This window comes from Myotis myotis, unplaced genomic scaffold (genome assembly GCF_014108235.1).
Source record: "Myotis myotis isolate mMyoMyo1 unplaced genomic scaffold, mMyoMyo1.p scaffold_m19_p_1, whole genome shotgun sequence".
Classification (NCBI taxonomy): Eukaryota; Metazoa; Chordata; class Mammalia; order Chiroptera; family Vespertilionidae; genus Myotis; species Myotis myotis.
Genome location: NW_023416313.1, coordinates 163069081 through 163090541, shown reverse-complemented (window position 1 = coordinate 163090541; position 21461 = coordinate 163069081). Strand labels below are relative to the sequence as shown.

General features: G+C 55.9%; 1 protein-coding gene across 12 annotated transcripts; it reads left to right on the top strand.

Moving 5' to 3' along the window:
• The first annotated feature begins 390 nt into the window (after window positions 1–390).
• SHF (Src homology 2 domain containing F) lies at window positions 391–21416 on the top strand. Of its 12 annotated transcripts, XM_036300207.1 has the most exons (8): window positions 7826–7933; window positions 8049–8120; window positions 9921–10062; window positions 12291–12497; window positions 14259–14399; window positions 15638–15809; window positions 15949–16068; window positions 19755–21416. In XM_036300207.1, exons 1-8 carry the CDS (start codon window positions 7874–7876, stop codon window positions 19939–19941), a joined length of 1101 nt encoding a protein of 366 aa, XP_036156100.1. In that variant the 5' UTR covers window positions 7826–7873; the 3' UTR covers window positions 19942–21416. The 12 variants fall into 12 exon arrangements, 9 of the variants coding, with proteins under 9 accessions (XP_036156064.1, XP_036156075.1, XP_036156089.1 ...); XR_004966137.1 differs by lacking the exons at window positions 7826–7933; window positions 8049–8120; window positions 19755–21416 and adding exons at window positions 391–906; window positions 14980–15056; XM_036300171.1 differs by lacking the exons at window positions 7826–7933; window positions 8049–8120 and adding an exon at window positions 391–906.
• Window positions 21417–21461: the final 45 nt, after the last annotated feature.

The window sequence follows — 21461 nt, the reverse complement described above, 5'->3', positions numbered from 1 at the left end:
CTTTCTCGCCCTCCCCAGCGTCCCCTCCTCGGGTCTGATTTCCCAACTGGGGGGCCTTGGGGGAGGGGAGGGAGAGGGACGAAAGGTGCCCGAGGGCTCTTCGCTGGCAGCAGCGGAGGGAGAGCCGGTGGGACAGGTGCGCCCCCACAGCGGCAGCGGGTCACACGTGGAGGGCTCGTCCTCCGTCCGGGACTCGCCCCTGCCCCGGGGTCGCCCGCTCCAGTCCCCGGGAGTCCCCTACCGCCCGCAGCCCGCGCCCCTCTCCGCGGGGGGCCCGGGAGGTGGACCCCGCCGGGAGCGGAACCCCGCCCCTCCTTGTTACTGGCGAGCCCCGCCCCCCGCCGCCGCGGAGCCCCGCCCCCGCCCCGCCCCCCGCGGCCGCGGCTCGGAGCGCAGTCGGCGGGCCCCATGCTGCTGAGCGGAGCTCCGCCCGCGGGCTCCGGCCCCGGGCCGCGGGCGCAGGGGGGCGCGGGGGGCGGCCCGGGGGGCTCGCGCCGGGGCGCCGGGGGGCCCGGGGCCGGCCCGGGAGGAGGCGGCAGCGGCGGCGTGGCCAAGTGGCTCCGGGAGCACCTGGGCTTCCGCGGGGGGAGCGGCGGCGGCGGCGGGGGCAAGCCGGCGCCCCCGGAGCCGGACTACCGGCCGCCCGTGCCCGCCCCGGCCGCGCCCCCCGCGCCCCCCCCGGACATCCTGGCCGCCTACCGGCTGCAGCGGGAGCGGGACTTCGAGGACCCCTACTCCGGAGGGCCGTCCGGCTCCGCTGCCCTGGCCGCCCCGGTAGCCCCCGGCCCCACGCCGCCCCCGCGCCACGGCTCGCCCCCCCACCGCCTGATTCGGGTCGAGACCCCGGGTCCCCCAGCGCCCCCGCCCGAGGAGCGGACCTCTGGACCCGCGGCCGGCGGCGACAGGGTGAGTGCCGGGGCGGGCGGGGGGTCCGGGAGCAGAGGCGGCGGTGGGCTCGGGCTTCGGAGAGGGACAAAGGTGGCCTGGCCGCCGGCCCCTCGGTGTCACGGCTCCTGACGGACCCCGGGGGCCCGGAGCCTTCACCCACCTTTGTTCCAGTTCTCGACCGACTCCTCTGGGCGCGGGCCCCAAACTCTGCCTCTGTCCCCTCTTATCGCCCCAGGACTCGGCGACCCTCCCCCTCTGGGGCTCTGATCTCCTCCTCGCAGCCCCCAGGAACCTAACCAGCGGACCGGGCTTTTTCTAACGGGATTTGAGTTCCCCTCACCCCCCCTATTGGCCCTTCTGCCCACGGGGAGCAGCAGCTCACTGCCCTTTGATCTCTGACCCCTCCCACCAGGAGAGAACCAGCACAAAGCCCCACTCCTCCGTCTCCTCCTCCTGTAGCCCGAGCATCCTTGCAGGTGCTGGAGCCCCGGGAAGGAGGGGACGGCTGGGGTTTCTCCCTGTGGACACAGCAAGAGCTGGCCTTTGCCTCACCCAGTCGGACTGGAGCTGGGTGGACTGTTGTTCTCGGGAAGCCAGACGGGCCGTGCGCAGCTCTGCGCTGAGGATGCTGACCACTGAGGCTCGGGCAGGCCCACCCTACACTCCTTCCCCTGTCCCCCCAGGTGCGGGGACAGCCAGTGCTCAGAACCTGTTGCCCAGAAGGGGCTGACCAGCTGAGACCACTCTTCTTCTCCTCTTGGCCTCTCCCTCCCTCTGTCCATTCTGAGGGTGGCGAGAGCCTTTTATGGATCTGCAGGCTTGGGATGGAGAGGAGAGCTGGGCGCCCCCTGTTCAGAGAACACCCGCTGTGCCTCGGCAGGCCCTGGTGGAGAAGCCACCCCACGCCCAACCGCAGTTTGACTTACCCCTCCTTGACAGCGGAAAGCCATCCCCAGGTCCCTCTAGTCCTAAATTTTATGACGGTCTGGGCCGCTCTGGCTCTGTTGTCCCTCTTCACTCTCCCCTGGGAGCTCAGCGCTGGGGCTTGTTCCCCCTCCTCCTCCTCAGAGAACAGTTTTATTGTATCGGAGAGCAAATTGCTGTCCGAATCCACTGGCTCCAGGGTGGAGGCTTTCAGCTGAGAGAGCGCTGTTCTGCCTGATTTCCTGGGCAAGAGAGATGTGTCAGGGTCAGAGCAGAAGCCTCAGGAATGCGAATTATTTTTTCCCCTAGTTCCTGCCAGGGGGCACGGCTGCCCATCCTGAGTTAGGATCCTTAGCCTGCAGAAGGAGGCTGTGCTTTCTTCACATGTCCTGACCTAGTCTTCTCTTTTTCCCGATTGTCCCGGCTATTGGTGATGTGATGGTGGTGCAGTAAGGCACGGAGAGCATTAGGCCTTGTTTTTACTATTTTTTAAAAATGCTTTTGTTGATTTTAGAGAGAGAGAGGGAGAGAGAGATGGAAACATCAATGGTAAGGGAAAATTGATTGGCTGCCTCCTGCATGCCCCCTATTGGGGATAGAGCCCTGACCAAGAATGGAACCGTGACCTCCTGGTTCATGGGTTCAGGCTCAATCACTGAGCCACACCAGCTGGGCTTGTTTTTATGATTGACCAATAGTCTCCTCCTCCCTGTCCACACCCATTCGCACATGGGCCTGAGCTGTTCCTGGCCCTCTTCCTCCTAGAACGCTTTAACAGCCTTCTCACCAAGCTGTGGGCTCCTCCACAACAAGGACCATGTTCTCCTCAAGTCTGTGTCTTCCAAGTGATGGACACCAATTTTGGCATAAAGAAGGGTGCATGAATACGTCCCGAATGATGACTGTCCATTGCCGGGGTGGCCTGAGGGTCAGAGACCTCCTTGTACATTTCGCCACAAAGACCCCACAATGAAGGGGCTGTGCCCACACAACCATGCAGAGACCTGCAGCCTCCTCTCACTGAGGGCATCATGCCTCACCCTGGGTCAGCTCTGTGATCTGTGGGCTGTTCAGCCCTTGGGGGCCAAGAGGTGTCTGACTCCTTTGTCAGCTGCAGGGACAGGAATGAAATCCAGCAGGATATCCTGGGAACCACACAATCGGTGGTTTCTTTACCAGGTGTGATGAGAAGGAACCAGGATGCCATCCAAGATGGCCCAGGGGCAGGGATGCTGACCTGGGACTTCCCACCATTCCGAGAGAGCAGCTCCACCCCTTTAGGAGCCTTTTTGGGGACCCCAGAGTCTTCCCTTAGGAAGAGCCCTGGCGAGGTACCTGAACCCCTTACCCTAAATCCAAGTGTCAGCACATGCCTACAGAACTCACTCTGCCCCTGAACAGTGAGCTGGCTGTGGCTCTTGAGGCATTACTGAGCCAGCTTTTCCATTCTGTGGCTGTTTTATCCCTAGTCTCTGTTCTCCCTCCTCTCAGCCCTGCAGATCCTCTTGGCTTGTTGCTTTTGGGTCACTCGCTGAGGTGAGGTAGGCACTGAATGTACCTTGGGCTGGTCAGTTTCCTCCGAGAGGCCAGTGACTGGTGCCAGAACCCTGTGAAAGGGGCTGGTTTGCGAGGTTTGATGAAATGGGTGGAAATGCCTCTGTGATGAGCCAGAGAGATTGAGGGGAAATGAGTTCAGTGACTATGGGGTAGGAGAGAATGGGGACTTAGATGGGACCCTGGGAGGCCCAAGGGGCTCAGGACCATTAGCTTTCTCCCCAGGCAGGGCTTTGGCTGTTGGCCCACCCTGAGACCTACTGCTGCAGTTGGCAAGGTACCAGGGTGGCCATCTGGGCAGGCCTGGCAGGACAGGCATGGGAGCAGCAGGAGCCGAGCCTTGCATGGGATGGGAAGGCAGAGACTCGCCATCTGGCTGAAAAAGAGCTCCCGCTTGGTGTGTTGGACCCTTTCTGGCCGCCAGGCCGTGCTCTGACAGGGGTTAGAGAGCCAGGCTTGCCCTTGCTTTGCTCCCTTTTCTCAGACCTTCAACAGGAAAAACCTGGTCTAGGAAAGGGGGATGGGGTGGGAAAGGGGCCCTGATTGGATGAAGTTTTGAGCTGTCTGTGACCATCCGCACAGTGTGTCCTTTGCCTCCATCATGCCAAGATATGCGTGTGTGTGTGTGTGTGTGTGTGTGTGTGTGTGTGAGAGAGAGAGAGAGAGAGAGAGAGAGAGAGAGAGAGAGAGAGAGAGAAATGTGATGGGAACAATAAGACAGGCATCCTGTATGAAGTGAAACTAGAGCTCTTATTCTTAGCTTATGGGGGCGTTTCTGGAGTTCATGAGCCTCCAGAAATTGTGCAGATATTTGAGTAGATGAGCATTTTTTTCTGGGAAAAGTCTCACAGCTCTCAGATTCTCACAGGGGTTCACAGGGCCCAACATATTAAGAATGTAAATAAAAATAGGTGTACCTCATAGATGGTATCCTCAGGCCCAAATTTAGAATGAATGAACAGACAGGTAGGAAGAGTACAGTAAAGTGAAGGAGATATTTGGGTGTCTGAAATTACACAAGACATGCCTGCCCTGGGGTTAGGAGGGCGGGTAGGGGCCCTCCCTTACCCATTGTTCATTGAGTGTTTATGTATCATTAAATGATACCTAGGCCCTGAAAGGGACTCACCACCCAGGAGACCTGGTCCTTGACTTTTTTGAGTTTGCTTGTTTGCTTTAATTTTCCTTGTTATGCCTTCCACAGAGCCCCGAGGTCTGATCTGTTTACCTAGCACATGGCCTCCTGTGGAAGTAGAGGGAGGAGAAGAGAGAGGTCCAGATCAGGAACCTTTGTGGACTGGCTAGACCTCTTAACCCCTCTGTGGCCTGAACTGGTCGTCTGTGCTGCAGGTGGTGCTTTGGGGAGGGCTGAGGCCTGAGACCTGTGGGATTGTATGGCAGGCCTGTCCACTCAACCCAGTGCCGCCTCCTCATATTGCGGCACTCCGACCCTCTAGAAGACATCTTTGGCTTGTTGGCTTGGGCGATGACTCAGAGACACCTCAGCCCTGGCACTCTGTGCATTGGGAGTCTGGAACAGCTGGGACCCTGTAGACCAGTGGTTCTCAACCTTTCTAATGCCACGACCCTTTAATACAGTTCCTCATGTTGTGGTGACCCCCAATTTCATTGTTACAAAAATTGAACATAATTAAAGCATAGTGATTAATCACAAAAATAATATGTAATTATATATGTGTTTTCCGATGGTCTTAGGCGACCCCTGTGAAAGGGTCTTTCGACCCCCAAAGGGGTCGCAACCCACAGGTTGAGAACCACTGCTGTATACCATGAATGGGAATGGGAGCAGCTGACTGGGCCCTGGGCTTGGAGGGGGACCTGCTGCCTACTCCAGTTGCCCTCACCATAGAACCAGTGTGATATTATATGACAGCAGTGAACCTGTGGTGCCTCTAGAGCAGTGGTTCTCAACCTTCCTAATGCTGTGACCCTTTAATACAGTTCCTCATGTTGTGGTGACCCCCAACCATAAAATTATTTTCGTTGCTACTTCATAACTGTAATTTTGCTACTGTTATGAATCGTAATGTAAATATCTGATATGCAGGATGTATTTTCCGGGGTCGCGACCCACAGGTTGAGAACTGCTGCTCTAGAGCCTGGGTCCCAGACATGGGGCTTCACAGCACCTCAAGATGCTTCAATCTTTTGGAGTTTATTCTGTGTCTGTCACTGTGAGCTTCTTGAGGACCAAGGAATTGGGTCTCTTCATCTTTAATGATATAATGGCGGACATTTACTGAGCACTTACTCGGGCCTGGTACCATTTTGAAGCGGCTGACATGGATTGGGCCAGTGAGCCTTACCACAATCCATTGAGGACATTCAGTTGTTATCCCCGGGTTATAAACAGGGAGACTGCCGCACAGGAATGCTGGGTCACACTTGCGTGGTTTCATAGCTAGTAAGCAGGAGAGCCCAGGTTGACAGCCAGGCAGCCCGACTCCGGATTGGCTGCTAGCACCGTGCCAGGGGACCCCTGCACTTATGGAGAGGAGCCCCGCAGAGCAGAGGTGCTCACTAGACATTTGCTAGTGAACAAGGGGAAGGAGACTCGGAGAAGGAATGAGGAGTGCATTCTGGGCTGAGTTCACCAATTTCTGGATGATGAAGGACAGCATTTGCCACCTAATCTCTAGGGAGCCATAGACACACCTTGTAAGGCATCGATTTCATCCATCATCTTCTTCCCAAGCCTATGGGTTAGGTACTAATACCAGCCCCATTTTACAGATAAAAATACAGAAGCCTCCAGATAGTAAGTGTAAATTAAAGAAACAGAGGAAAGGGGCAGTGGCAGATTTGGAGGACCTTGCAGAGCCAAAGCCTGTAATGTTTGTCCGCTTGGTCTCCCTGGACTCACAAGCCCCATGGAGGGCAGAGGTCAAAGACTCATAGCAGGGCCCAGCTGCAGAGTAGAAGGTTCCACCAGATGGTGGGCCTTCCAGCCACTTCAGGAGAGGCTTGGGCAGGAAGGAGAGTCCAAACCTGACAGCTGCTCTGGGAGGGGCACTGCCCAGTTGGAACAGGCACAAGAGCTGCCTTCTGGAGGCACCCTGCTGGATGACAGAAAGGAGGGGATCTGGTGGGCAGGCGGTATGGGGACAAAGGGGCCCTCTGATTCAGCATTTCAACAGCATTGTGACTACCAGAGGGCTTGCCCAAATATCAGCCCTGGCCTTGATGTCTTCCCTGCTAGTTTCTCTCTTCTGCTCCTGAGTCAGGGGCTTTGATCCCCATTCTAAAGTCGAGTCTCTTGACAGCCTGCTCCTACAGCTGCTAATGGTTGGTCAGAGTTCAGATAAATGGGGATCTGAGAGTCTATGGTAGGGGTGGGCAAACTTTTTGACTCGAGGGCCACAATGGGTTCTTAAACTGGACCGGAGGGCCGGAACAAAAGCATGGATGGAGTGTTTGTGTGAACTAATATAAATTCAAAGTAAACATCATTACATAAAAGGGTACGGTCTTTTTTTTTTTTTTTTTTAGTTTTATTCATTTCAAACGGGCCGGATCCAGTCCGTGGGCCGTAGTTTGCCCACGGCTGGTCTATGGGTATAGGGAGAAGGAGGCCTGTCGAGCCTCCCGGTAATGTGCACTGAGCACCCACTGTGTGCCAGGCTCCGTGGTGGACGTGGTGTATAATAGTGAGCACATTAGAGTCTGGTAAATACACAAAATAAATAGTGGTAGGACAAAGGTGTCAGAAGCCTACAGGGGCAGCTTCCCCCACTGAGCAGTTTTGCCTCCTTGTGTAACCCAGAAGCTCCTGAGGAAGCAGGCCTGGCCTATGACACGGGTCCTCTGTTCTTGGGCAAGTGCCTGTCCTGCCTGGTTTCCCAGCAGGCATTTCTGCTGTTGCTCCTGACTCCCAACCCCATGGGTGGCTCCTTGGGCACCCCAGCCCAGGGCAGGGGGGTTGGGGCTTCCTGGAGCAGGGTGTGGAGCCAGGAGTGGAACAGAGGAGCCATTGAACTGCCCACAAAGCTGCCACCTGGGCGCCCACGGGCACCAAGGGCTGGCGCTAGGGAGGCCCACGCAGCCTAGGAGGGGTCGTGGCTCTAGGCACCGGCCCAGGACTCCAGTGGGAAGGGTGCTGAGTGCAGCTGTGACCCAGCTTGGCGAGGGAAGGGCTGGGGGGCTCTGTGGAGTTGCGGGCCACCGGTGCGTGGTTCTGGGTGCTTCTGCTCACTGAGCAGCTTCCAGGGCCTCAATCCCCTACCTGGTCCTCCACCCCACCCGGATTCATGCTTCCTCCCTCTTCTGAATGAACAAGAGAATGCGCTTCCTTTGTCCATTCTTCCTGTTTTATGTGAACTGATTTAACAAAGATTTACTGAGCACTTTTGGGCACTAGGAATTTAACAGTAAACATTCTTGCCCTCAGGAAGCTCACAGTCTGCAGGAAGACAGATAATAAAGCAAGTATTCATTACACACATGATGACAGCCCAGCTCAGAGGCACTAACCTGCCCTGGGGGGAGAATGGAAAGGCTTTCTGAAGGAAGAAAAGAATCTGATTCAGGCTTAGGGAAAGCTTTTGAGGTGAGAAAAAGAGCATTGAGCTTTTAGGTAACAATGTGATCTGAGATGGGTAAAGAGAAACCAAAGAGGAAAGTGGAATCTTAAAATCTCTTTAACTATGGACTTTCTATTGTAGCCACTGGAGAGCCATTCAAGGTTTAAGGATAGCCTGTCCGTTGATTCAGTTACTGTTGAGTTGCTGCCATGTGTGAGTTGTGAGTCTGGGTGCCAACTGGGCTGGGTACCCAACAGGCTGGCTCCAGAGCCCCCTTGGTCAAGTGGGTGGGGCCACTTGGGGGGGTGCCAGCTGGCCTGGGAGGAAGCAGTTTGGGGGAGGAGGGGTGAGTGGATTTATTTTCTTTACTTCTTGGAGGAAGGAGGATGAGGTGTGGTGGGCTCTGAGGGAGGTAGGAGGTGATCTAATAGAAACATTTTTCTAATAGAAACATTACTCCAGTGCCTACTGTGAGCTGGGTACTTACTGGAGCCGGAGAGACAAAAATGACAAAGGGCTCCAGGCTAGTGGCTGATCTGGTGGTGGGTTAGGAAGATCTGAGATGATAGAATTCTTGGAAGCAGGCAGAGATCTGAGGGCAGAAAGGGGCTGGGCGGCTTGACTAGGACAAAATGGAATAAGGTGGGAGCTGAAGAGCTGAAGGGTGAGATGGCAGGAGCCTTTGGGACATGCTTTGGAGACCTTTGGAGGGGTTTGCAGCAGCCCAAGGAACATGAAGAAGGGGTCTCTGAGGTGGGAAGCTTCCTTTTTCCATCTCTGCCTTACTAAGGGTCCCATCCGCTAACCCAGGGCAGGGAGGTCACCCTTACAGCTTCCCTGCTCAACTGGCTCCCACAGTCCTGATCTGTGGGATCTTGGCCCAGAACCAAAGCCTAGACCAAGAATGGGGAGAGGCAGGAGTGGCCCCTCCCCATGCTGCTGGCCCCAAAGCCACCTCTCATTAATGCAGTGCTCCCTGAGGGGCTGGGTGGCTGGGCTCTGTCTCTGCCACAGCCAGCCCTCCCCTCCCTGCCCCCCAGGAGCCTGTGCCCAGCTTGGAGAAAGGCTCTATTGTCCTCAGTTGTGCCCCACCCTGAGCACCTTGAGCTCCTCTGCAGGGTGTGCGGCTTGTGGTTCCCTCTGCCTTGACTGGGAGCAGAGACAGAGGGGGGGCCATGAGCTGCTCGTGTGGGAGAATGCATGGGATGTGGAGGGCCAAGGCCAGGCCTTTCCTGGCCCTGTTCTCCACGAGCCCAGGGGATTTCAGCAGAGCCCCAATCCTGGCTTTCCTCATGGCTGTTCTAAGGTTGTCTTTCTCCTGGGACAGCCAAGGTGCCCACCGGTGGCAGGTTGGCAGCATGATTTTGTACAAAGGATGCAGGTTCCAATCCTGGTTCCTCCACTTCCTTGGAATGGTCTTGGGCATGTTGTTCCCTACCTGCGATGAGCCTCCATTCCCTTAAAACGGGATAATGATACCCACATGGTGATTATGATGGATGTCCTGCAGCTAAACCAGCAGAACTGTGGCATAGAATACTCAGTCTTTCTGTTCTTGATGGTCAGCAAATAATATTTGTTCAGCATCTGGTAACACACTGGTAAGCATGGACCAAGCTAATTTCCAAGTTGCCTCCTGTGCCCTGTCCACTCTTTGAACTCCATTGCAACCAGTTCTCTGAATTAATTCCCTCTGTGGAACCACCTGGTGTAAGCTCTTGGGCTGCCTGGACCCTGACTGAGGCAGGCTTTAAGGCCCAGAGTCTCATCCTGGCTATTTAGCCTAGGAGTTGGCCCAGAGGCACAAAATTAACAGAAAAGAAAGTACCATTTTTGGGGGGCAGCCTAGTGGGAGACCCCTGCCAAGGAAGAGCCAGGGCTTGTCCCCATCTAAGTTCAGAGCCTGGGGCTCCAGGTCTAAGGCAGCCTGTCCAGGACTCTTGCTCCTGTGGATAGAGCATCTGGGGAGCAGAGCTGTCTCTCAGATGTCTGACGCCTGCTCTCTTCCCACAGTTGGCAATCCTAGAAGACTATGCGGACCCGTTTGATGTCCAGGAGACTGGTGACGGCCTAGTAGGGGCTTCAGGAGCCCCAGAGAAGGTCCCGGAAAACGATGGCTACATGGAGCCCTATGAGGCCCAAAAGATGATGGCCGGTGAGTGATAGAGTAAGGGAGAGTGTTGCGGGAAGTTGTTCCCTGAGGCTTGGGTATCTGCAAAACAAGCTTTGCCACCCACACATCTTAAGAACTGATTCCTTGGTCTCTAGAAAATATGGAGAATGCCTTTGCTGGGTCCTCAGGGAAGGTGACCACTACTTTCAAGATAGTCACTTTGGAGAAGGAGCTGTGATTTGTGGTACCTGAGACCTGAGGTGGTAGAGAAGCCACACAAGCAAAGGTCAGACAGATGGAAGCATTTGGGGTAGTGAGGAAGGGCAAGATAGTGGTGTGGGCTGGGGGGGTCACTAGTCCCTAAAAGAGAATCACTAGCTTTAGAGAAGGTGGTAAGTTTGAAACGATGTTATGACAATTGGAAACGCATGACTATATAAATGCAGATGCAATGCCCATGATGCTGGGCAAGTAGTTGAAGGAGTGAGGGCAGGAAGAAATGGATGAGCCTGGCTCTGGGGAGCAGAGACCAATAAAGGGCCCAGGGAAAGACCAAATCGGGGCAAGCAGACAGGAGGACAGGGGTGAGTCAGTCTAAGCCAAGGTCCCAAGGCAGGATGAAAGGAAGATATGTTCACAGGAGAGGCAAGATGAGAGAGGCCAAGAGGGGCATTGATAGGCCTTAAAGGCTGGAATGAGGCATTTGGACTTGCTCCAAAAGGGGAAGGGGAGCCATTATGGATTCTTGAGCAAGAAAGCAACAGGACAAATAAGGCATTTTAAGAGGATTACAGAGGCTTTGGTGTACAGAACAGACTAGAAGAACTGGGCATCAATCAGAAAGATGAGTTAGCAGGCTGTTGTGGAAATTACTGAGGCTTTACAGAACCAATAATTAACACCCTTTTCTTCCCCTCTGGAGCTTGGAAATAATTGAGAAATAAGATCAAGGAAACAGAAAATGGAGATAACAATGTCAGTTTTCTTACTGATAAAAGTGATTGGAGAACATTACTTAGCTATGTCACTACAATGGGCTTCTTAAGACTTCCCCACAGAATTAAACTTGCCCACTCAGGCTTGGGCAACGTAGCATGACTTTAGGCCCTTGCCCCTTTAGGGCAGGAGGAAAAAGAACCAGAATGTTCTCTCTGTGTAAGAAAGCAGATCAGATAAACTGCTCGCCCTCCTTGGAAGAGGTGGGAGACGGGCAGAGGGCAGTCAGGAGTGTTATTCCATGGAGCCAATGAGACAAAAGCCTGAAGAATGGAGGTTCGCCCTAGTAGTAATCTAGATGTGGAGAGATGAGGGTGAGACTCATCAGGCAATGGCAATGACAGATGGGACTCAGACAGTGAAGGAGGGCCAGGACCAAGGAGAGCAGTATAGTAGACAGAAATGGAGACAGTGGGAGGGTGGCTACCATATTTAGATCAGAGGGGTGTGGCCCCCTAGGACAGCAGTCGCCAACCTTTGGACCTCATGGACCACCAGTGGTCCGCAGACCACTGGTTGGCGACCGCTGCCCTAGGAGGCCCATGAGTGCCCTGGGATTGATGAGAAAATCTGCACATAGGGGGAGCTCCATAGCTTTTATCAGTTCCACTGGGGTCAGAGATCTCAAAAAGAAAATCACAGAAGAGACTAGAAGAACATTCGGGGAGAGTGGGGAGTTTGAAACATCGAACTGAAACATCTTTATGGCAACTAGAAACATAGATGCAAAGGGTTCGACTGGACAAGTAGTGCAAGGATGAGGCCTGGGAGAAATGAATGAGACTTGGCCTTGCGAAACAGAGACCAAGAGAGGATCCAGTAAAAGAGACCAAATGGGAGGACAGTCCATGAAGGGGACAGATTCAAGGATGGGGTGGTCAGCAGTGTCTGACCATCCCAATATGGCAACAAAGGATTGTCATATTGTGAATGGTATCACTTGGGACACAAGGAAAAAATGGAGTTGGGTAGCAAGGAGATGGACTAGGAGAGGACCCTGACTTGGTTTCCTAAATGTGTAAGCCTCAGCTCCCCAGCCCTTGCTGGCCATCGCAGGATCCTTTTTCTGTCTTTCATTCGGGTGCCGCTGCCCCTGCCTCTGTTGGGTCCCATGCTTTTGGAACCCCAGAGGTATTTTGAGGGAGAGGGACCCTGTATGTGTGCCCCAGAGCCACCGGCATCTGTGAAGGAAGCCTGCCTGGTTGCTGGGAACACTGCTGGGGGCTGAGCCAGGCAGCCAGGCTCTCACGCCTCCCTCCTGCTTGCCCTGGTAGAGATCCGGGGCTCCAAGGAGACGGCCACTCAGCCCCTGCCTCTGTATGACACACCCTATGAGCCAGAAGAGGAGGGGGCCACCCCTGAAGGTGAGGGGGCCCCTTGGCCCCGGGAGTCCCGCCTGCCTGAGGATGATGAGAGGCCGCCCGAGGAGTATGACCAGCCCTGGGAGTGGAAGAAGGAGCGGATTTCTAAAGCTTTTGCTGGTGAGTCCTGGGCAGAGAGGGCAGGTCCGCTGGGGCCTCTGGGCAGCTTTTTGGGCTCAGGGGAGTGAAGGAGAGGCACCCTGGGAGGGGAGGCCCAGGAGGGAAGTGTAGTTGAGTCTCTACCATGGAGCTGTGAGTTGGCAGGTGGACAAGGCGCTGTGTGCAGAGTCAGGGTGTGGGCACAAGAGGATGAAGGCGTCTCCCTGCATCACCACCTCCGACGCCCAGAGGCTGGGGCCACTTCCACCTTTTGGGGGACTGGGTATATTTAAAAATAAAGAAGTTCCAAACAAAATTATAAAACTTGTGGCATATGTTAAATACTTAACCAAAGAGGGCATTAACCCTCCAAACAATGCAAACAGCTGCCTCTGTAACCGTTAGAGAAACCAACCCTGAGTGAGCGGCTGTGTCTCCCAGTGGTAGGCCACGCGGACCAGGGGTGCCTACCCCCCGAGGGGTTTCTGAGAAATCCCTGTCAACGAGTGAGGGTAGGTTTCCTCTGTACCGAGCACCCCAGTGGTAGGCCACGCGGACCAGGGGTGCCTACCCCCGAGGGGTTTCTGAGAAATCCCCGTCACTGAGTGAGGGTAGGCTTCCTCTGTACCGAGCACCCCAGTGGTAGGCCACGCGGACCAGGGGTGCCTACCCCCGAGGGGTTTCTGAGAAATCCCCGTCACTGAGTGAGGGTAGGCTTCCTCTGTACCGAGCACCCCAGTGGTAGGCCATGCGGACCAGGGGTGCCTACCCCCCGAGGGGTTTCTGAGAAATCCCCGTCACTGAGTGAGGGTAGGCTTCCTCCGTACCGAGCACCCCAGTGGCCATCCCAGGCCTGGAGTCTGACATGGAGAGGTGTGTGTGGGTGGTTTGAGTTGGGGGTAGGGGGCACAAGAGCTTTAACTCCTGGATCCTTGATTCAGTGAGGACATAGAGGACTTAAATGCCATTAGACTCCCTTTTCGTTCCCATGTCCCTCTTACTCCTCCTTGGGCAAGAGGCTCATCTTGGAGCTGGACCCAGGTCTTTGCTCTGTGGGGAGGCCCACCCTGGCAGCCAGACTGAGAAACCACAAGGTGTCTCATTTGTTTCCTGTAAAGCGCGCACCACTGAGGATGGGCCGCTTATCTCCAGAAGTCTCCTTGGAGAATCAATACTGTTTGGCTTGCTTAATGGGAAAATCTATGCTCGTCATTAGGAAACCTTGTTAGCAGTCCTGGCGCCGCCCGTGGCATCACTCTTCTCATTGTCAGGGCTTGGGATTTAGGGTGTGGGGGGCAAGTTTCACTAAAACATCTGCCCCCACATCTGAGTATCCCTGACAACCTGGGTGGGGCTGTCTCAGCGAGGCGGTGGGGAAAGGAGGGATGGAGGAGGCTGAGGGAACCTGGGGGTGGTGCTAGGAGATGTGGGCAGCTCCTTATCCCTCTTTTCCTCCTTTCCTGGCCCCTCTGGTTCCCGGAAGCTTGTGAGGTCAAATGAAGGGGATCCGCAGGGCTGACAGCAAGACCCTGCTTTTGCCACCTGAACCTCCGACCTTTGACCCTGCCAGCCCAGGGTGGTCAGTATGGCTCCACCCGGCCCTCTGAGAGTCCTGCTCCCCATTCAGAAGCCGCCCCTGCCTCCACTCTGACCCTCCTCCTCTCTAGGCTGTCCTGTGTCCTGGCTCTGGGTTTTGGTATCTCAACCTCTGCCTCTCTCTGTCTCTGTCCCTGTCCCTGTCCCTGCCTGTCTCTCTCCTCCCTGCTGTGCTACTGGTTCCAGTTGACATTAAGGTCATCAAAGACCTACCTTGGCCTCCACCGGTGGGACAGCTGGACAGCAGCCCCTCCCTGCCCGACGGGGACAGGGACATCTCCGGTCCAGCCTCACCCCTCCCCGAGCCCAGCCTGGAGGATGGCAGCGGTGGGTCCTGTCGGGGCTTCTGGCCAGGGTGACGTGTCCTCTCATCCCTCGGGCCCTGGGGGCTTGGGTTGGAGGAGCCACGAGGTGGGGCATGGTTTGAAGGACCCAGGAGCAACCCCTCTCTTCTGCGGAAGAAGGAAGGGAGAAAGTACACACCTCCCGCTCCCTCCCCAAACGTGGGGAAGGTGTCTCCCAAGGGAAATCCCCTGGAAACCCACTCTTCTAAATCCACTTCTTTGGGTTGCGCTTTGCCTGGCCCGACTTCAGCAATGCAAACAACTCCTGAGATGGGGGAGACTAGCTTGCACAGCAAGTGTGTAGCTAGCTCCTCAGATAAAGGAAAGGGTCTGCTCCTTGCATTTGGTGTCTGAAAGATAATAAGGGCTTGAAAGTGCTACAAGGAGAGAAAAATAGTCCAAATGGGGAGAAAGAAGGCACCGAACACCTCATCTACGTTCAGTTTTACCCAGAATGGGCAGTTGAGGGGAGTGGGAGGCGGTGCATCTCTGCACGTGCACAGAGGCCTGAGCACTGTTGGTACATGTGTGCCCGAGTGTGAGTGGGTATTTTGTCAATACAGGATGTCACCTGTGCATGTGTGCCTCTGTCCATGTGGTCTGCTGGCTTCAGCTGCCCCTGTGCAGGCTCAGCAGTCAGGTCTGCCCTGGTCTGGGAGGGCAGAGCCCCCTCTACTGGGTTTCTGTCGGGGTGGGGAGGGGAGTCTGTGGGCAGCGACCTTGGGAGCGGGGGAGGGGCGGACCGGCTGGCGGCTTTGGGCAGGATTAGCCTGTCAGGATGGCACCAAGGGGAATCAGATAATTGTCCTCAGATCGATAAGTCATTTCTACAGAATGGCTTGGCAGGGTGATTTGGAGAACGGTAATGAACTCTGAGGAGGAGAAAGAAACAATATTATCAGCACTGAAGCCACCCCGAGGAGGATGGAATAGGGGAAGGCAGTCAGCAGCTCCCCAGGGAGAAGCTTAAGTGGTTCCTCTTGTTGCTCCTCTCCCCTCTTCTCCCACCGGGTGGGGACTGGGAGGCCCTGTGTGGCACCGGAGGGCTGAGCCCCACCTTCACCTCCACCCCTGCCCCTCCTGGGGGATGGACCCAGAATTCCATCCCTAGAGCCAGTCAGGCCCATGAGCATGTCCAGGAAATGGGGGTGGGGTACTGGCTATTCTATAGGGCTCTACTTCCAGGGTCCTCAGTGGCTGTGACTGGTATGTTCCCCACAGCCCAGTTTGAAGGATCTGAGAAGAGCTGCCTGTCACCCGGCCTGGAGGAGAAGGGGCGTCTACCTCCCCGACTCTCTGCAGGGAACCCCAAGTCAGCCAAACCCCTAAGCATGGAGCCCAGCAGCCCCCTGGGGGAGTGGACAGACCCAGCACTGCCTCTGGAAAACCAGGTGTGAGTGTCTGTGTCCAGCTGGGGACTCGCCCCTCTCCTTTCCCTTCCTAGCACTTGCCTGAGGGGACACCCCGAATGGGTGGGCCCGGTCAGCGAGGGACCCAGCAGAGATGCTCCCCTTCCTCTCTCTCATCCGCAGCTGGTACCATGGGGCCATCAGTCGAACAGATGCCGAGAACCTGCTCCGGCTGTGCAAAGAGGCCAGCTACCTGGTGCGCAACAGTGAGACCAGCAAGAATGACTTCTCCCTGTCCCTCAAGTGAGTGGGGCTGGCTGGCTGGCAGTTTTAGACAGGATTAGCCTGTGAGGGTGGCACCAAGGATAATCATTGGGAGGACAACCGCCAGCACAGGAGGAGACCCTAATATTCTCAGGCCCAGCCAAGCTGGGGAGAACCCCATCCCCCATGAACCTTTGCCGACTCTGGGCCACACTCTAAAGGTCTGAGCTCAGCCCCTGCTCTCAAGGAGCTCATAGTTTCTCGGGGGAAATAGTTAAGCTGTTGTCCAGTTCAGAAGGGTTCTGTCCCTTACTAGCTGTGTGGCCTTTGGTCCCCTTAATCTCTCTGGGCCTCAGTTTCCTTAACTTACAAAGTGAGGGAATAATATCTACTTTATAGGGAATGATTAAATGTATGTGAAGTACTTGCCGTGGTGCTAAGTGCCCAATAAATGTCACCATCATCATCATTAATGGAAGTCGGATATGTTCTAATAGCACAGGCAAGGAGATAGGAACTTTGCCTGAAAGGATCTACAGGGTGAGATGGAGGCTGGGTCCTGGGAGGAGGACAGGGCTGTGGACACAAAGCTATTCTTACTCTGAAGAAGCAGACAGGAGGTCTGGTTGCTGGTGGCTGACAACTGAGCTTTAAAGATCCTGGAAGAGGCCAGGGAGGTTGGCCCTCCCTTCCCATCAGCCCTCCTCCCTGGGAGCAGATACACAGGCCAGGATTGGCTTCCCAGGCTCTCCTGGTGGGATGGCAAGTCCTCTCCTTGGCACAGGAGTGCCCCCTGGTAGAGCCTGTACTCCACAGGACTGCCTGTCAGAGCGGTGTGTCCATTCACCCCCCTTCCCCCGCCACTACTGGAGCATCTATATCACCTTCTACCACATTTTCTGGGTGCAATAGAATATAGATATACCCGCACTTCAAACAAATCCAATATATGGAAATTTGGGACTACTAAAAAGATACATTTGAAGATAATTATTCAACTTCACTAAAAGATAATGAAGAAAATAAAAGCCAGACTATAGTCATAACCTGAGTTTTATTCTCGGGTTTAATAAAATTAGCTATGTGACCCAAGGCAACCTTAACCCCTCTGGGCCTTGGTTTCTCCATCTGCAAAATGGAGAATGGTTACTTCTTAGGTTTCTTCCCGCTCTCATACTCTGGGAGTCTGCAAATTATCATAACATCAAAGGAGCATTTGGGAAAAATTTGTCAAAAATGTGATTTACATAACTTCCGGAATGTGTATTCCTTTAAAAATTGTAGTTAAGATTCATAGAGCATATACTATATGCCAAATAGCAGCGTATACACCATCTCTTAAACCAACTAGCATCCTGCAAAACCAATTTCTTTTTATAAACAAAAATAGATTCAAAGAGGTATGACTTGCTCAAGGCCATCAGCTAATAAAGTTCTAAGAGCAGAATTTTTTAAAAATATATTTTTACTGATGTGAGAGAGTGAGGGAGAGGGAGACCGAGATAGAAACATCAATGATGAGAGAGAATCATTGATTGGCTGCCTCCTGTACGCCCCCCTACTGGGGATCGAGCCCGCAACCCAGGAATCAAACTGGGGACCCTTCAATCCACAGGCCAATGCTCTATCCACTGAGCCAGACTGGTTAGGGCCAAGAGCAGGATTTGAATCCAGCTCAGTCTGACTCTAATAACTACACAGTTCCTCCATTGCACAGCTCCACCCCTCAAGTCTGGAACAGTCTAAGGCAAGTGGAGACTGCAGGGGTCTGGCTCCCTAGCAGAGCACGGCAGAACACAGCCCTGCCTTAGTCTGGGGTGTAAAGGGGGAGGCACGTCTGGACGCCTGGCTCCAGCCCTGGCTGATCTGGCCCCGCCAGCAACTGTCTGCCAGAGCCTCGTTCACATATAAATGGCTTTTCTGAAACACAATTATGGTTTCTCTTCTCTCTGTAATGGAAGGGCTTTCATTGGTAATTAAACAGCTTCCTCCACAAGTCAAGCCAGCCCTGGCTCTGCTTCCCAGCTAGTCCCTCCCCGGCCCCCGGAGGGTCTGGCACGGGTTCTGCTGTGTCCTAATGGACCCTTAGGACTTTGTCCCAGGAGGTCATTTATCTAGATGGAGGCTGAGCTCTCAGCTTCCAACTCTGGTCTCTGGCTACTTGTTGCCCTGCTTGCCCAGATCTGTCCCCCAAAGAGAAGATATAATGCACAGGTGTTAGGAGAGGTGATGTTCCCAAGTGGACTGTGGGAAGGGAGCCATCCCCAAACTGCGAGAGGGTGAGGGAAGGCAGGGTCCACGCTGCTGCCCACAGCCTCCCCTTTCTACAGTCCCCAGGGGCTGTGCATTTTCCTGAGGCCCTTGGCTCCTTTCCCAGGGCCTGTGTGGTCACCAACAGCCTCAGCAGTTATCTCAGACCAACAGATGAAGGATGGCCCCACGCCCTGACACACACACCCAGAACTGGGCTTCCAGCAGGCTTTGGGGCCCTGTACCCTGGGGAGGGAAGGATGGAGTTAAGGGCCTATGTTTTCCTCCCATCCCTTTACTCTCTTCAGTCACCCCACTCTCCCCGCTTTCTAACTGCTGGGCCTAGTGAAATGGGTCCAGAGACCTCTTTTAACCCAGGCAGGGGAGGCAAGCGAGGAGGTATTCCAGCTTCGCCTCTCAAGAGCAAGGGCCTCACAATGAGTCCTGCCTCCCACACCTGCTTCTGAGCCCTGTCCTTGTCCCCAGGTAGGCTCTGACCAGCAGGGCTCCCCTAAGCAGTGCTGACCACTTGCCGGTGAGTGGGTTTTAGACCTGGGGCCTGGACTGTAGTAGTTTGGACAAATGTTGTTCTTGCTGGGGCCCCACCCTAAGGCTGAGGGTGCCCAGACATCTGGGAGACTGCCAGAGCTGGGGGAATGGGGAGGACGGGGAAGGGGGGAGAGAGGATATGGGGGGAGCACAGAATGCAGGGGATAGGGTCCTTGTCTTGTGGTCAGGGCCAGGCAATACTGCTGACTTCCTTTCCTAGATTGTGCCAGGAGATGGGAGAGGCAGTGGAGCATGTCCTCTCTGAGGAGGGCATGGAGCTGTAGCCTCACCCATGACGTCAGCCCAGGCTGAAGGGCTGGATGGATGGGCTGGGTGCTTGGCTCAAGGCCAGTTAGCAGGAGGGTGAAGGGATGTCCCTAGGACAAGGTGGCTGGCTCTCCCCAGATTTGGGGAGCAGCTCACCTCCTCCCCTAGTATCTGCAAGAGAGAGCCCGAACCAAGATTCTCTTGGTTGTCACATCCACCCACCACTACTGCCCTGCCAAGGGTGTCTGTGTCTCCACGGGAGTGACCAAGAGCCTCACTGGTGTCCTCCCCACAGCTCAGAAAGGGGGATGGGTAAACTGGTCCTGGCCACATAGGCTGGAAGGCAGGAGTGCCTGGATACCAGGGTTTGGGGTGGGGGCGAGGGGTGTTGGTCCCTCCAGTTTCCACCTGTACACACCCTGTACACTCACTACAAGCACATTCTTGGCACACCCTGTGCCCTCACCACAAAGCCAATACCTACTGCTACCTACTCACAAAATCCCCTCCGCCCCCTCCCTGCTTTCTGGACTGACCTCCATCTTCCACAGCCACCTCCACTCTCTGCTGGTTTGGAACAAGACATTGGCTGCAGGGTTGGGGGAGGGAGGGGACTGGAAGGGGCCCCCACTCACCAGGGTCTCCTCTCCTCTTCCCAGGAGCAGTCAGGGCTTCATGCATATGAAGCTGTCTCGGACCAAGGAACACAAGTATGTGCTGGGCCAGAACAGCCCGCCCTTCAGCAGCGTCCCGGAGATCGTGCACCACTACGCCAGCCGCAAGCTGCCCATTAAGGGGGCTGAGCACATGTCCCTGCTCTACCCCGTGGCCATCCGGACTCTGTAGGTGTGAGGCTTGGGCACTGCGACAGATCTGGACCCAGTCCTGTGCCCGTCCCCTGGCTGCGGGCTGTGGTCCTTCCCAGGGCCGTGATCTCCCCCCAAGCCTTTCTTCCCCTCTCCCTGGGATGGAGTGGAAACTGGAGATTCCTTAATTTATTCGAAAGAGTAAAGGCTATGGGGCCTTGGAGGAAGCGGAGGTCTGGAGCTGAGGAGAGAAGAACCCCTGGGGAGAAAGGGCAGCCCCTGGAGGAAGGGGGCTTCCAAACCCAGAGTCTCCCCGAAGAGTTTAAGATCCGCAGCTGCAGGCCCTTTCCGCCTCTGGGGCAGAGGTGGCAACCTACTTCCCCTCCGCCTCTCCCCCCGGGTCAGTACGAGGCGGAGCAGGATGCAGTCCCGCAGGGCACCCTGACCTCTCCCCCTCCGCCCCCAAACGATCGGCAGACCCCTGGGGTGGAGGTGGCATTGGGGCGGGAGAGGCGGGAAAGGGATCCGGACGGAGGGGACGGAGGGGACGGAGGGAATTCGTGCGGTCCCCCGGCGGTTCTGGCTCCCGGCCAGAGGCAATAAATAAACCCAGTGCTGCCAGGCACTGCCGCGTCTGCGCCTTCCGCGCCGCACCCGGGGCTGACGGGTGGGGAGCGGCGAAGCGAGCACAGATCCGATTTTAAATCAGCTCTGGAGCAGTCACAGGCCGGCTGTGAAAAGCGCTTTGGAAGCATCAAGTTCCTTCCTTTGATGAGATATCAAAACATCCCCCACTGCCCCCGCCCCGGCTGGGTGAGGGGGGGCGGGGGCCGGAGCCGGCCGGCCTCGTGGCGCCCCCTCCCCGCCGCGCCGACGAGCCCGGCTTCCAGGAGCGCGTCCAATTTCCTGCCTACAGCCATTTGTCTGGAGGAGGGGAGCCGCGGAGAGACAAAGAGGCAGCGCGCCAGGCGGGAGGAGCGGGTGGCCCTGCCACGCGGAAGCCGCGCGCCGCGAGCTGGGAAAGCTGGCACAGCCCACTGCGTTTCCTTTCCAGAGGAAGCGGGCCCTGCCGCCGCCTCCTCCATTCACTGAAGGATGGGTTCGCCCCGCGACCTGCTGCCTGCAGGCCTCGGTCCGGATCTGCCACCCGCTGCTGCTCACGGCCGAGGCCGGCAGGGGGGCCGTCCGCGCGCGCCCTCTGCTGGCCGTGCCCTTAACTGCGGGACCCGGGCGCGGGATCACACCAGCCGGTGGCCCCCAATGCGCCCCTGCTGCAAACCGCCGAGGCTTGTGGGCCCAGCTCCCGGCTATACCCTTGGGCCACCAGGCAGGGCTGCTGTCAAGCTACTCCAGGCCTGCCCTCCTGCTCCCCTGGGCAGGCTGAACAAAAACTCTACGAGGGGCTGAACACACACCCTGGCGATGGCTGCCTTGGGAGGACAGTCTGAAGACCTCCAGAACCTATATCTGCAGTTCCAAAGTGTGATGTGAATCATGAGATTTTGGATGTTCTAATCCAGTGGTTAATTTATCAGGGATCGGGCGGAGGATATGAGATCT

What these genes read in the sequence shown, in the direction of transcription:
- SHF (XM_036300171.1), top strand. Translation starts at nt 409, where the DNA reads ATGCTGCTGAGCGGAGCTCCGCCCGCGGGCTCCGGCCCCGGGCCGCGG. An exon ending in CAGCCTGGAGGATGGCAGCG is followed by an intron (nt 14,400 to 15,637) that starts GTGGGTCCTGTC and finishes TGTTCCCCACAG; the next exon opens with CCCAGTTTGAAGGATCTGAG. An exon ending in CTGCCTCTGGAAAACCAGGT is followed by an intron (nt 15,810 to 15,948) that starts GTGAGTGTCTGT and finishes TCTCATCCGCAG; the next exon opens with CTGGTACCATGGGGCCATCA.